Source organism: Elgaria multicarinata, chromosome 2, assembly GCF_023053635.1.
Source record: "Elgaria multicarinata webbii isolate HBS135686 ecotype San Diego chromosome 2, rElgMul1.1.pri, whole genome shotgun sequence".
NCBI classification, from domain to species: Eukaryota; Metazoa; Chordata; class Lepidosauria; order Squamata; family Anguidae; genus Elgaria; species Elgaria multicarinata.
In genome coordinates, this window is record NC_086172.1 from 12,309,843 (window position 1) to 12,322,698 (window position 12,856).

Genomic DNA, 12,856 nt, shown 5'->3' on the forward strand with positions numbered 1-12,856 from the left:
ATCTCCTTCCCCCCCCCTTCCCACCATTGCTTTTTTCCCCCTCACCAAGGCTTTTAAGTCTCTGTACTGTCTTTCACTCTTCCACATCAAGCTCATGTTTATAGTCCTTTTACACTTTGCACCCTTTCTCTCTACAATTGAAGCTTTATCTGCTATCGGCAACTCTAGACTCCTTCTGCTCTGCTGCTTCCTAATCCTAGGAAAGCTGTGCCTTCCAAAGTCCGTACAGAAGATACTCCTTTGAGCGAGGCTTTTTCTGCTTCACCATAGCCTCTTATTATAGATACTTCCTTTCCCAGTACCTCTATCATTCACCACTGTTCCTTTGTCCAGTACTCCATACCCTAGTTGTTCAGCTTGTTGTTGGTTGTTTAACCCACGATGAGTTGCAGTACCAACAGGCGCTAGATTCTATATGCAATCTATTGGGAGTTTTCATGTCTTGCAAACCTGGCGAGCGTGGCATATGGAACAATTAAATAGCACTCATATAACCCATGATTGCACGACATGACAACCCCTGAGTGGCGGTTGCATATTCAACTGGCGACCACACATGGTGCATCCTCACCATGGCTTACATAACCCATGGAGGACTATCAGGTTGTGCAAACAGCCCCACTGTAAGTTACCTGCACAGACTTACGTAACTTCTTCATTTCATGTAACATCTATCACATTATAGCTATTAAACAAAAGTCAAGTGGTATAACCCAAGACAATGACTGGGTTTGGACAACATGATAACCCATTATGTGTTAAATGATCCATGGTGCGTTATATCGTGTGGCAGGATGTTTTTAACCCACAGTGGGTTATTTTGCTGAAATAACCCACGCAAATAACCAATGATGTGCAAAGTGGCTTATTTAAACCACCGTTGGTTATCATGTCATGTGGAGGGCACGTTGGTTATTTTCATCGGCTACAGAGTAGCTAGGCGACAGTGGTCAAAGTGGTGGCCCCTGCTCTACTTGAGCAGGCAAAACTCTAATTTCAGCAGCAAGGGATGATGGGATACAGGCAGGAGGACTGAGAAGAGGAGGAAGGGCGGGGTTGAACTATGGATCCACCGTGGATCCACTCACAGTTGCTTATAACCAACTCACAGTTGGTTGTTTCTCTGATCGTGTGGGAGGAGTACCTACAAAATAATCAACTATGAGTTGACTATTAACCCACCGTCGACTGTCGTGATGTCTGAATGCATCCCATACCTCTTTCTGTGGCCTTAGATATTTCTCTTTCAAAACCAGGCTCTGATTTGTTTTTGATAATCAAGGACATAATCCTGTGCATGTTTAGACAGAAAAAAGTCCTACAAATCCCTGTTGGATTTGTAAGACTCCTAAATGTGTTGTTCCTTCCTGTTAAAGCACATTCTGCAGTACAAATGGAGAAGAACCACATGGAACATTGGAAAACATTCTGCCTGACACTTTATTTATTTACCTTAATTAATTTTTAGCTACCTTAATGTTGGAACCCTTGCAAAACTGCAGGGCTTTGTAAAATTGTGTACAACCAGCAGGCTCAGACCTCTTAAATATTGCCTATATATGTGCTTTCGGAGGATTAGTATTTTCCAAAAATTAAGGCCCAAACTAAACTGGAGTTGCTGTATTCCCCACCCCACCCCCAAGCAGGGCAAATTGCATCTTGGGGTGGGAGAGGTTTCAGATCATGACAAGAGCTCAGGAGTAAGGGGGCTAAATACCATTTCCTGCAGTCCAGATTGGAGTCCATCTGGCAGCTTTTAAGTACAAGTACCAATGTCAGTTTATCTGGTAACATATATATATTTTGTGTAATTTTGTTCAAAGTTTTTTTTAAAAAAGCTACCATGTGGGTGGTTAGTACTACCAGCTTCCAAGGTTTTTTGTTTTGGGGAAATGGAGAGGGAATCACAAAAAAGAAAAACCCACCACTAGTGTTTAGTTGTGATAGTGACAAAGTCAGAATGTAATATTATGATTTTATATCACTTCCAGCATCAACCAATGCAAAAAAAACACCACCCACAACTATTTAAGAGGAACTAAACCTTTGCTAGAGAATATCCTGTTTCCATAGTGACCATTTCTTCCTGCTCCTCCCCACAGTAACTTAATTAATACATCAGCTTGTCAACTCTCTGCCTGCTTTAATTTAAATAATGCTGGATTTTAGCCTTCATGCAAATGGGGAACAGTGTTTACTGCACCATGTACACCATGCACCAGCACCATGTACATTGATGGTGCTATATAAATAAATAAATAAATAAATAAATAATAATAATAATGCTAGCGTGAAGTGTTTGGGAATTTTGGACCTTACTACTAATCTAATAAATCTAATTAGAATTAGCTATGTTTAAAGCTGCAGTTCTATTCACAGCCCCATGGAAATGATTAGAATTGGTTTATATATCTCACTGAAACTACGTTGCCAGTTGTGATTGGCTTAAACCCCTCTCCTTTCAGTAGGATTTATAGGATTTATATGAATGTCCACTCAGAAGTAAGCCCCATCAAGTTCAATAAGTTTTACTCTCCACTATGTGTGTATAGAGTTGCAGCCTTATCACAACTAACTGTAGCTGGATTGGGACCCGTGTTTTTATATGATGGGCTAGCTTAACAAGTGTTTTTCTTCAATGCGAAGTTACTGGATTTATGGCATATGAACATATTCCTGAGATGTTTTTTGTGGTAAAATAAAGTTGCCCTGGGTACTAGCCTAACCAAAATAGGATGTAACAGGTTCCAAGCACCCGAGTGAGATTTCAACATGCTTCTCAGATAGCGTCGTGCATATACCCATACATGCTCACCCAACCTCTATACTGTATGGCAAACCTCAGTTGAAACTAAAGAGGGTTTCATAAACAGTTTGTGATAAAGGGTAAGGACCTGTTCTTCAATGGTGGGGGAAGTAAAAAAAGTTCCATTGGACATGCATACGGTTTTTGATTTGCCTAAAATTGCTCTTTGGATATCAACCAGTTACTGTTCCTGAGGCTGAGCTCTATGTTCCACCTGACCTACGTTCAGGTTCTTTGGGTCAATTCCGATGTCAGTAAATAAGCTTGATTTTACCATTTCACTGGGTTTACCATTAGATGTTAAAATGAATTCTCATATAGATGAGGTCCAAAGAGTTATTTTTGCCAGTCCAGTACCTTGTACTTGCCCAAAGGGATTTCTATCTTTTTATTTCTGTGAACATCAGACTATTAAGTTATATTGCAAACAGCTTTTAAGTACTCCCTTCACTTTCAAAAGCAGCTTGCCATGTGGAATGCAGGACTGCTTTTCAAGAAATACAAACCCAAAGCTTACAGAACTAGTTGCAGGGTTCTTTGGATTTTGGCCATTGCACCTCGTCACCTTTTATGCTCTTGACAAATGTAGCAAACCTTTTCCTTAAAAGTCGCTATTTTTGCCCTTTTCAGGATCTCTTGAATTTTGATGATCCTTTGAATATTGAAGCTGCAGAACATCATTTACGTGACAAGGTGAGTAGTAGTGTAGTTCAAACATCTGGAGGGCACCAGGTGGGGGAAAGCTATTCTAGGGTGTCAGGTGGCTTGGGATAGTCTATGTTGGGGGGAAGGGAGATTGGAAAAAATATGAACAAAAGTGTGTTGAAATCATGCAGCATGATCTCTGTATCTAAGCTATCATGATTATGCTGCTGATTTTATCTGGTTGAGCTTTTATATTGTATTTTATTTTATGGTTTTATACTGTTGTTTTATACTTTGAATGTTTTTAATTTTTGTGAACCGCCCAGAGAGCTTCGGCTATTGGGCGGTATAGAAATGTAATAAATAAATAAAATAATAAATAAATACTATGAACTCACATTTTTTTTAGGAAATTCCTCAAAATGAAGATTATGTCTTAGAGCCAAAAAAAACATAAGTGCAAAGAAAATGGCAGAAGTGATTGTAGAATACTGCCATTAGTGCTTAATTTTCATGAAAGAGATTGTTCAGTTCTATAATCAGAAAATTCTGTAACATTTCCTCTAGTTCATGAAGAATGTGCACATAACATTCACCAAAGGGGAATTGTACAAAATTCCCAATCAATAAATATTTTCCAACAGGCCATGTGAAATGTACATATCTCAGCAAGAATAATGCTTTAGCTAGGATTAGCATTCCACAGACAGACCTCATATAAAGTGTACCTTTCCATTGCTGACTCTGTCACATCATTGCCAAAGGCTCCTGTTACAAGAAAAGTATCAGTTACTCCATTTCCATGGAGGTGCTTGCATAAGCAGTGCATGAAATAGGGTGCATTATGCATGGTGACAGATAGTAAATATTTGGCTGTCCTTCGTACTGTTTAAGAAAAGCAATTTTGCCCAATGTTGATGTGGCGATTTCTATAATGATTGAACTAAAACATGATTTCCAAAAATTCTCAAAGGTTTGTCAAGAGAAATCACAAGGGATCAGTTTCCTGATTTTGTTTGACATGTGAAGAATCTATTTGCTCCATACTAGAGATGCAAAATTTCCAGGTTTTTTCACGGGGGGTGGGGTGGGGTGGAGGGAAATGAAAGATTTTGAAAAATTGAAAAATAAGTAATGCTAGTTACTTTAAAACAGCCTTGCTTTGTTACTTTAAGACAGCGTTGCCCAACCTGGTGCCCTCCAGATATGCTGCACTTCACTCCCATCAGCATCAGGCAGCATGGCAAATGGTCAGGAGTGCTGGGCATTGTAGTCCAAGACATCTGGAGGGCACCAGGTTGAGGAGGGCTGCTTTAGGAACATAAAGTAGCCTTTGTGTTCCAAAACATAATTTATGTATAACTTAGTTTGCTTATAAATATATTATATTTTAAAACTTTTAAAAGTGAACTCAGTAAATTTGTAAATATTGTCTGATTAGATAGAACTATATTAAATGACTGCTACAGCATCAGAAAGACAGGACTATAGAACAAAATTCAAACTGTCAGGAATGCACATTTACTGTCAAGTATGCACAACAGTGATTCTACTCACATGTTGGTAAACTGAGTATAAATGTCTATCAGTAAAATATACTCTAGATCAATACTTTTAATAAGGAATGAAAGAAATAACTATGCTGGGAATCTTAGAGAGATGATTAAAAATACATTTCCTCCCATGGCTTCATTATTTCCAAACATTTTACATCTCTAGTCTTTCTATAAAGGTGTTATTACATAGTTTTTAGAAATCATTTTGGGGAGAATAAAGGCTGGGTAACAATATATAAATACTTTGTCTTAAATTTTAAAAGATAATATTTCATAATCCAAAATGGTTCAGTCTTTTGGGGGGACGGGACAAAAAAGGCCCTTGGGGGGAAATGTACTTTTCTGGGCCTTCCCATCTCTGCTTCAGACAGGGAAGATGACTGAGAAGGTTGCCTTCATATAAAGTAGCATATTCTTTCAGTCTTCTTTCAATATCCAGGCCATATATCATGGTACATTGAGAAAACATGGTAACTTAAGACTGATCAGGCCATTTTACTGTGAGTCAGAACAGAGGACTTCTCAGTGCAGTTGCTCCTGACATCATATTGGAGCAAATGATACAGAGAACTCCTAAGAGTGTAACATTTATGTTGGACAAGGAAGACAGTTTAAGTTTGTTTCCCAATGGGAACTGCACTATCACAAGGTGTCTGGGAATATGAACCAAGAGTTGCATGCAAGTGTAGTTAAGGTTCATCAGTACATGGTATAAAGAGGAAATCCTTACACTGTGTGCAGTATAGCCAAACTGCACCATTCTGTTGCTAAGCAACAAGGGGATTTAAATGCAGCTCTTACATTCCATGAAAAATGGTACTGCAGGTTACATTGAGTTCCGAAATGACAGGCTGGTCAAATGAAGAAAACTCAGTGACCCAGTCAAGAAAGTGAAGCTGTCCACTTTCACTTCATATCTCCCATCACTCAGTGAGCATGTTCTGTTATCAGATCTGGAGAAGACAATAGAGATCCCAGATTACACATTCACAGACTTGGAATTACAAATTGATTTTTTGCTGTAAAACTTCAAAAGATACAATTATATCGTTCTGTGGTATTACCATTGGCTTTATTTCACCAGGGAACCTATAGTTTGACATAAATTTTAGGTGTATAGGTGCCAAGGTTCATGAGAAAGGTTCTGCATGAGGATGGCTGGTAGCCATTTTGGAAAATTTATGCTAAAATGCTCATGATGTCTACTCATTTTTTTTATTCCAAACCAAATCTTATATATCTTATATATATATTTTGTTCCAGCAGGCCTTTGGAGAATAATCTGGCTCTCAATCTATGTTAATATCTTATAATTTTGTTGTGTATTTTAAACGTTTATGGGGTTCCCCCCCCCCAATGTATGTTTCAAATTTTGTAAGGCCGCCTTGAGGCCCAGCATTGGGCAAAAGGCGGGATACAAATAATAATAATAATAATAATAATAATAATAATAATAATAATAATAATAATTAAAAAAATCATTCAATTGGAAACTACCATCAGTAATTACTTTCCTTTAGAAGGCTGTTACAGGGATAGGGCTGGTAGCTGGACTTACCTGTTTTATTTTAAAAGGATGAGATTGCTTTAACCACTGAACACATAGATCTTTCAAGGGCAAAATACATTTTTATTGACTTTATGAAAATATAGTCAGGGTTGTTTAAACAAGTTTGATTTAATATTGAGTACTACGGAGCGTCTCTGTGGAGTGTATGTCATAGGCTGAGCTGGTCTGTGCAAACCTGTACTCAGGCCAGCATTTGCTAACACTCAAAGTGAAGAGCATTCAATGAATGGAACTGCCACAGAAACAAATGTAAGTTCATCATGTACCTGATGTTTGTCACATCCTCTCCTGCAACCCTAGCCCCACTGTTTGTTTTGGAATTTGAATAGTACCAATATTTTAAGGACTAAGTAATTTCTGGATTGTGAGAGATACGTGTATCTTTGCAGAAGGAGATTACATCTGTATATCAATTTACAGTGAGCATCCCTAAAAGTTAGAATGAAGAAGAGAACGATTTTAAATGTCTTTCTCAGCTGTTTAGTAACTCATTATACTATCATAGTCTACAAACAATGAGATTCTGCCATTCTCTCAAAACTATCTGACTCGGGGATTATGAGCTGGAATACTTAATGAATTAATACTGCTTGGCATAAAACCATTTTTCTTCCTGATATTAATTGATCTAGTGCTCATAGAGATACATAATGTAGCTATATAGTTAGTTGGCAAGCTGCATTTTGCTAAGTTAAGGGTGTTCTTCAGACTAGATTCAAACATAAAACTACAGTTCTTTCTGTGTTCTTATCTGCCAGATGCCATCAGGCCAAAATGTGTGTTATTTTTAAACAGCCGAGTCTCCTTATTGCTAAAAACAGTTAATTAACAGAGTGTTCTAGAATGTCTATCATAGCCAGGCTCCAAAGTGGAGTGCATGATGGTCTGCTCAGGCCCAGGGGCTCTTCAACTCCTCCCTGCTAGCTGCAGCCTCTTTACCCTTCCCCGAAAGGGGTCCTCTGGAGCACCACACAGACCTAGGATGCCGCCTTTACTAAGTGAGACCATTGGTTCATCTTACTCAGTCTTCTGTATCATAATGGTAGCCGTTCTCCACAGTTTCAGACAGAAATGTCTTCCACGCCTACCTGGAGATGTCTGGGATTGCATGCCAAGCATGTGCTCTGTCACTGCGCTATACAGCTCTTCATGCAAGGATTAAGGGGCTGATGATGAAAGGAAATGTCCTCCCTCCCAGCTCCGCTTCCTTCCACTGGTACAGGGTGGTATCCCATCCCATGTTCCTTTCTCACAGTGCCCTTTTATCAGTGGGGACTAAAGCTAAACAAAGCTTATGTGACGACAACCTAATTGTCTCAGTCTTCAGATGTATGCATTGGGCATGCCTACTCATTGCTTCACCAATGTGTAAAAGCAATAACTCTTTGGTTCCCCCATACTCTTATCTAGAACTACCTGCAAAGGGAAATTTGAAACTAATTAGCATCCCAGAAGTGCATGTTGTCAATAAAAAGTGAAATGGTACCATTCCTAAATGAAAGTACACTCACTTTCCATAAAAGATGAGTATTCTGGGGAACGCAATAAGTTCAACACTTAATCTCTCTCTCTCTCTCTAGTCTAATATAGTGTCAGTTGTATTATTTCCTTTGTATGTGCAAAGAGGTGAAATTTTGTGTATTTCTATATGCTATTATACATTTACCATTTTTCCTTGAGAAAAAAAGCAAACAACCCATCAATGCTTCTGCAGACAAATCTAAAATGTCTTTGTTTTTCCCCTTCTGTATAGGAGGACTTCCGAACTAAAGTTGAAGATTACATTAAGCGCTATGCAAGATGATGAAGGGAGATGAATGGCAAGACCATGGATTGCATACGCAACGTTGACTTGATAACTTGATAAACAACAAAAAACCTGGAATGTACTTGTCCTGTGTCCATGTTGTTCTGAAGAAGAAAACACGTCATAATAGTCCATGTGAATTGGAGAGTTCACTGTCCATACAGCAAGAAAATAGTGTATGTTGGTTGGGGGAAAAAGTTGTTTGCTTAACCCTTAATGTTTTCTTTTCTGAAATTGTACTGTATATGCAGAATTGAAATATGCGTGGGACTTCAAAAAATACTATTAGGATTATTTACACGTTTTTAAATTTTCTTCATGGCTAGTAAAAATGAATAGAATGTTTACTTAAAAATTGGCAATAAAAGTGGTCGCCGTGTGAACCGAGTCACAGAAACATTCACCTTTGCAAATGAAATAATTTGCAATGAAATTAGAAATAAAATAAAAACATGCCCTGCACTGAACAAAGGCAATTGCATAAAGCCAGTTATACCTACTATTGAAGTTTTTCTATTTAATTTTTTAAAAAATTAATTGCTGCTCTCTGTTAATCTTTTGCCTACAGTGTTTTAGTTTGCATTTATTGTGCAGAGCACTTACTGAACAAGGCTGATTCTATAACCTACTTATAAATGCAGTGTATTACTTTTTTAAAAAACAATATTTTACATGCAGGTGCAATGAAAGGAAAATTGATTATTTTAAATAATGCCTTTTAAACTTTCAGATTTTGTTACAGAAAGTTGATATTTCAGACTGTTATGTAACCTGAAGTTTCAAGTAATAACTTGGGAGAACTACCCAAAGTTCTAGAAGCTAATCCATGAGAGCAACTGTATGCATGTTGCCATCTTGTTATAACACCCTTGGAAACCAAACCTTTTGTGATAAAGATACAGTGTATGAAGATGGTTTTAAAGCCTACTTCGGTAGCTCTATATCAAAGAATGTAAATACGAGACTGCAAAATCCCTTTGGGGACAGGGGTGCATGTACCTCAGGAACTAGTTAGAAAATGCCACACGTAATGTGTGCTTATTATTTTACCCTAGTTCTTCCTGACATAGGTTGATCATAACTGATTCCCAATATGGATACTGTGCTTGGACTGGGAATCAGTGAAGAGAGAGAGCCATAGTCATCAAATAATTTTATTTAGGGTTCATACAGCAGAAGAGAAATGTGTTTAGATTACTATGATAAATTACCACCAAAGCCAGAGATGAATAAATGTTTGTGTACTTTCATAAATATTGTGTGCATAACATTTCTGCCTTGACAATTACCTATGCCATATGGAAGGATCTGTTTAATTCATCAGATATCCCTGTGATTTGCCAGTATGGTATGATTTTAAACTTTGATAATGAAAGCCCTGAAATTGCACCATGATATTGATAGTTTATAATAGTGTAACCCAATTGACAGGATAATGTGTGCAATCCAGTAAAAGTTAAGCATGTTTAGGTCCTATTGATTCTAATGGGAAAGATTAAGCATATACTTAACTTTCCCAATACAATCAGTGGTACTTAGATGTGCTTATATTTTGCTAGGTTGTACCTAGCTTATTGTAGAAATTTGTCACAAAATACATAGTTTTTTTTCAATTGCAAGCTGCCGTTTGACCTTCTGAGAAAAACGTTCTTCTCTAGGTATTGCCATTGGCTTGCAGAGTAGGGCCTGCAGGAAATAGTTATTCACAAATGATCCTATAATACACAGTTGGGAAGCCTCCAGCTCTTCAAATGATGTTGGACATCATGATCATTGGCTATGCTGTCGAGTTGATGAGAGCTGGAATCAAACAGCATCTGGAAGGCCACAGGACTGGTGCCCCGTGGTAGAAGATTTAAAGACCCCATTCCCTATCAGGACAGTTTTAATGAGAAGCGTTTTCTCCCTTTAAAATACTGAAATTCAGAAGGAAAAGTCACTGCACATTCAACCATGTAATAAGTAACATTCATATAGCTTGAAGGAATGTCCCGTCCCCCCCCCCCCCGGCATTGAAATGTATAATGTGGAAACAAGTTTATTTATGTTCTGATTAAAGTTATTCATAGTTTCGCCATCTGCTTATTTGTTCAATAAGTGATCATGAAATCATGTATCTGGAAAGAAATGCCCACCTTTCTCTGCCCTGTGCATATGCTACTATTGGTGCTCAGTATGCTCTATGATATTGTGCCAATGACGTCAGTTTTACTCAACGCCTTGGGTGCAGCCAGTGCTGTACTAGCTGTGTAACGCTAGCCCCTTGGAGCTCACTAGCCTTCTACAACTCAGCACAGCCCCCAGGGGCTCCTTTCCACATTCCTTTTGTGGTCTTGGAGCTACTGTAGCATGGCTGCTTCCCATGCTACAAAGGAACTATTAGAAGACCCAAGCCAAATGGGAAGAACCACAGTGTGGAATCCTCCTGTTTCAAGTAGAGCTTCTGACGTTGGGATGCAGGAAAGGAGCTGCACTGCAGTAGCTCCCATACTGTAAAGGTCGTGTGCAATGGGTCACGAATCTTGAAACAAAATGCCGTTCTGTTCTTATTGCTATGGAAAATCCACCATTTTAAGCAGAGGCATTTCTGGCCAATTCCCTGTCCCCTTGAAGCTCCCAGTGCCACCTTTCATGCTGCTTCAGATGGTCCCTCAATACTCCAGAGCAGATATTCAAGGGGCATTTGTTTCTACCAGCAGAATCACACAGCTGGATTAAAAATCTTCCATGGACAGATTTGTGTAAAGCAAGGTTTGGATCCAAGCCAATCCTGAACCTTTAAAGAGAACTGGAAACAGTTGAGCAAAGAATTGAGATGGAAGCAAGTCTCCATTCATGTCTGTCTGTAAACATGAGCTATTGGATGTTTTCATCAAAATAAACTGGTCTCTTAAAGAGATTTTTAATTTGCATTTGTATTTTGGCTTGTTACTGTCAAGCGTCCGTAAGTGTCACAGCTGATCAGCTGCTTGGTGTATATTGCTAACAAACCACAAAGTTAAGCCCCACATTGGTGAAAGGGATGAAACTGGGTAGACAGGCCTGGGGAAGAACTGTTTCTTCTGAGGAATTTTGGAGGACCAGGGAAGGAAGGAAGAGGTAGCAATATTTTCTAGAGTATAGAGTTCTGAAAACTTTAAAATAATGAAATCCAATGCTACCATTCTGCTCACATAATGGTTTTTGGTCCAGGGGGCACCTCTGCAAGTATAATTGGATGGGTGGCAATTTTTATCTGATTCAGTCTTCCTTCTGGACTATAAAGGCTGAAAACAGAAATGCAAGGAAAATAATAGTAAGTAGATGACCAACATCTTAGTAGTTAATAAGGAATAAAGATGAGGGAGGTCTTACTTCAAAAAAAGATGCTCCTGGAGTGCTTTCATAAATGCAGAGTTCTTCGTGATACACTTACAAGGGAGATGCACTGAACACACAGAAACAGCAATATATGTCCTAGAACATAATTTCATATCTTCTTGTTTCACCATCAACAAATAAAAAGCCAAGTACATATTTTAGTTTTTTTATGCTTTTATTCTTTGGAATAGCATGTTTACGAATGAGTAAGTAGTGCATTCTATATGTATTTCCTCAACTACATATGCATATAGGATCAAAGCGTTAACTGGATTTTTAAAAATCTGCCAGTGCTTCATAAAGTGTAGTGGGCAGCATAAAATATCTATGATTGCAATCCATGTAGTCAAGCGGTATAATTTGAAACCAATGAAATTAACGTGTCATGATGATTACAATTAGAACTTACAAAAATGCAAATTGACAGCTGTGCATGTGATGAAAACAACTAGTTATTAATGTCTAGTTTTGCATATTTTAGCCGCATATTTCACAGATAGTGCGTGTTCTATAGACTTAGAAGGAACTGAAATTAAGGAATTTGCTTTCAACCACAGGCTATCTCATAAAATTTCTTAGCATACAGAAAGATTGCAAAATATGATAGGGTACAATCTTTGCATTATCAAACAAGCCATTGTGAAAAATAAAGATTTCTTACAGCATTACCACCAAGTTGTTATAACTGTTTTTGTAGACTCTGTTGCATGACAGAAATGGTATTTCTTAAACAACAATTACTCTTTGGTTCTTATCGAAAAGAAATAAATCACACCTTTACCAGCTAGATTCAGCTGCAGCTTGGTGTATCCTTCCCCTTTTGCATTGCATAGCCATATTCAGGACATCTCTACATTAAGGGAAAAGGCTGCATCATTACCAGCCTTTCCCTCTCTCCCTGCCCCCTGCGGATCTTTCCATGTTCACTATCAGCTCCTTTAGACAGTGACCAATGGCAGCAACATGATTTGTAATTGAAAACATCCTATCCGGGCTAGGCTCTATAAATAGTGGCAGAATTAACCCCACAATCATTTTAAATGCTGCATTATCTCCATTTTTTAAAGAAGTGAGATAATTGCAGGAAAACTTCATATAAAGGACCCACAAAC

The 12,856-nt window shown here is 38.2% G+C and overlaps 1 protein-coding gene across 3 annotated transcripts in view; it reads left to right on the forward strand.

The window, feature by feature from the left end:
* The window catches only part of UBE2F (ubiquitin conjugating enzyme E2 F (putative)), a 33,997-nt gene extending 25,425 nt beyond the window's left edge, over positions 1-8,572 (forward strand). For all 3 annotated transcript variants that reach the window (XM_063116030.1, XM_063116028.1, XM_063116029.1), the window contains 2 exons: positions 3,437-3,499; positions 8,331-8,572. In XM_063116030.1, the coding sequence (XP_062972100.1) occupies positions 3,437-3,499; positions 8,331-8,381 (114 nt within the window). In that variant the 3' untranslated portion in view covers positions 8,382-8,572. The remainder of the gene's footprint in view (positions 1-3,436; positions 3,500-8,330) is intronic.
* The last annotated feature ends 4,284 nt before the right edge of the window (positions 8,573-12,856 follow it).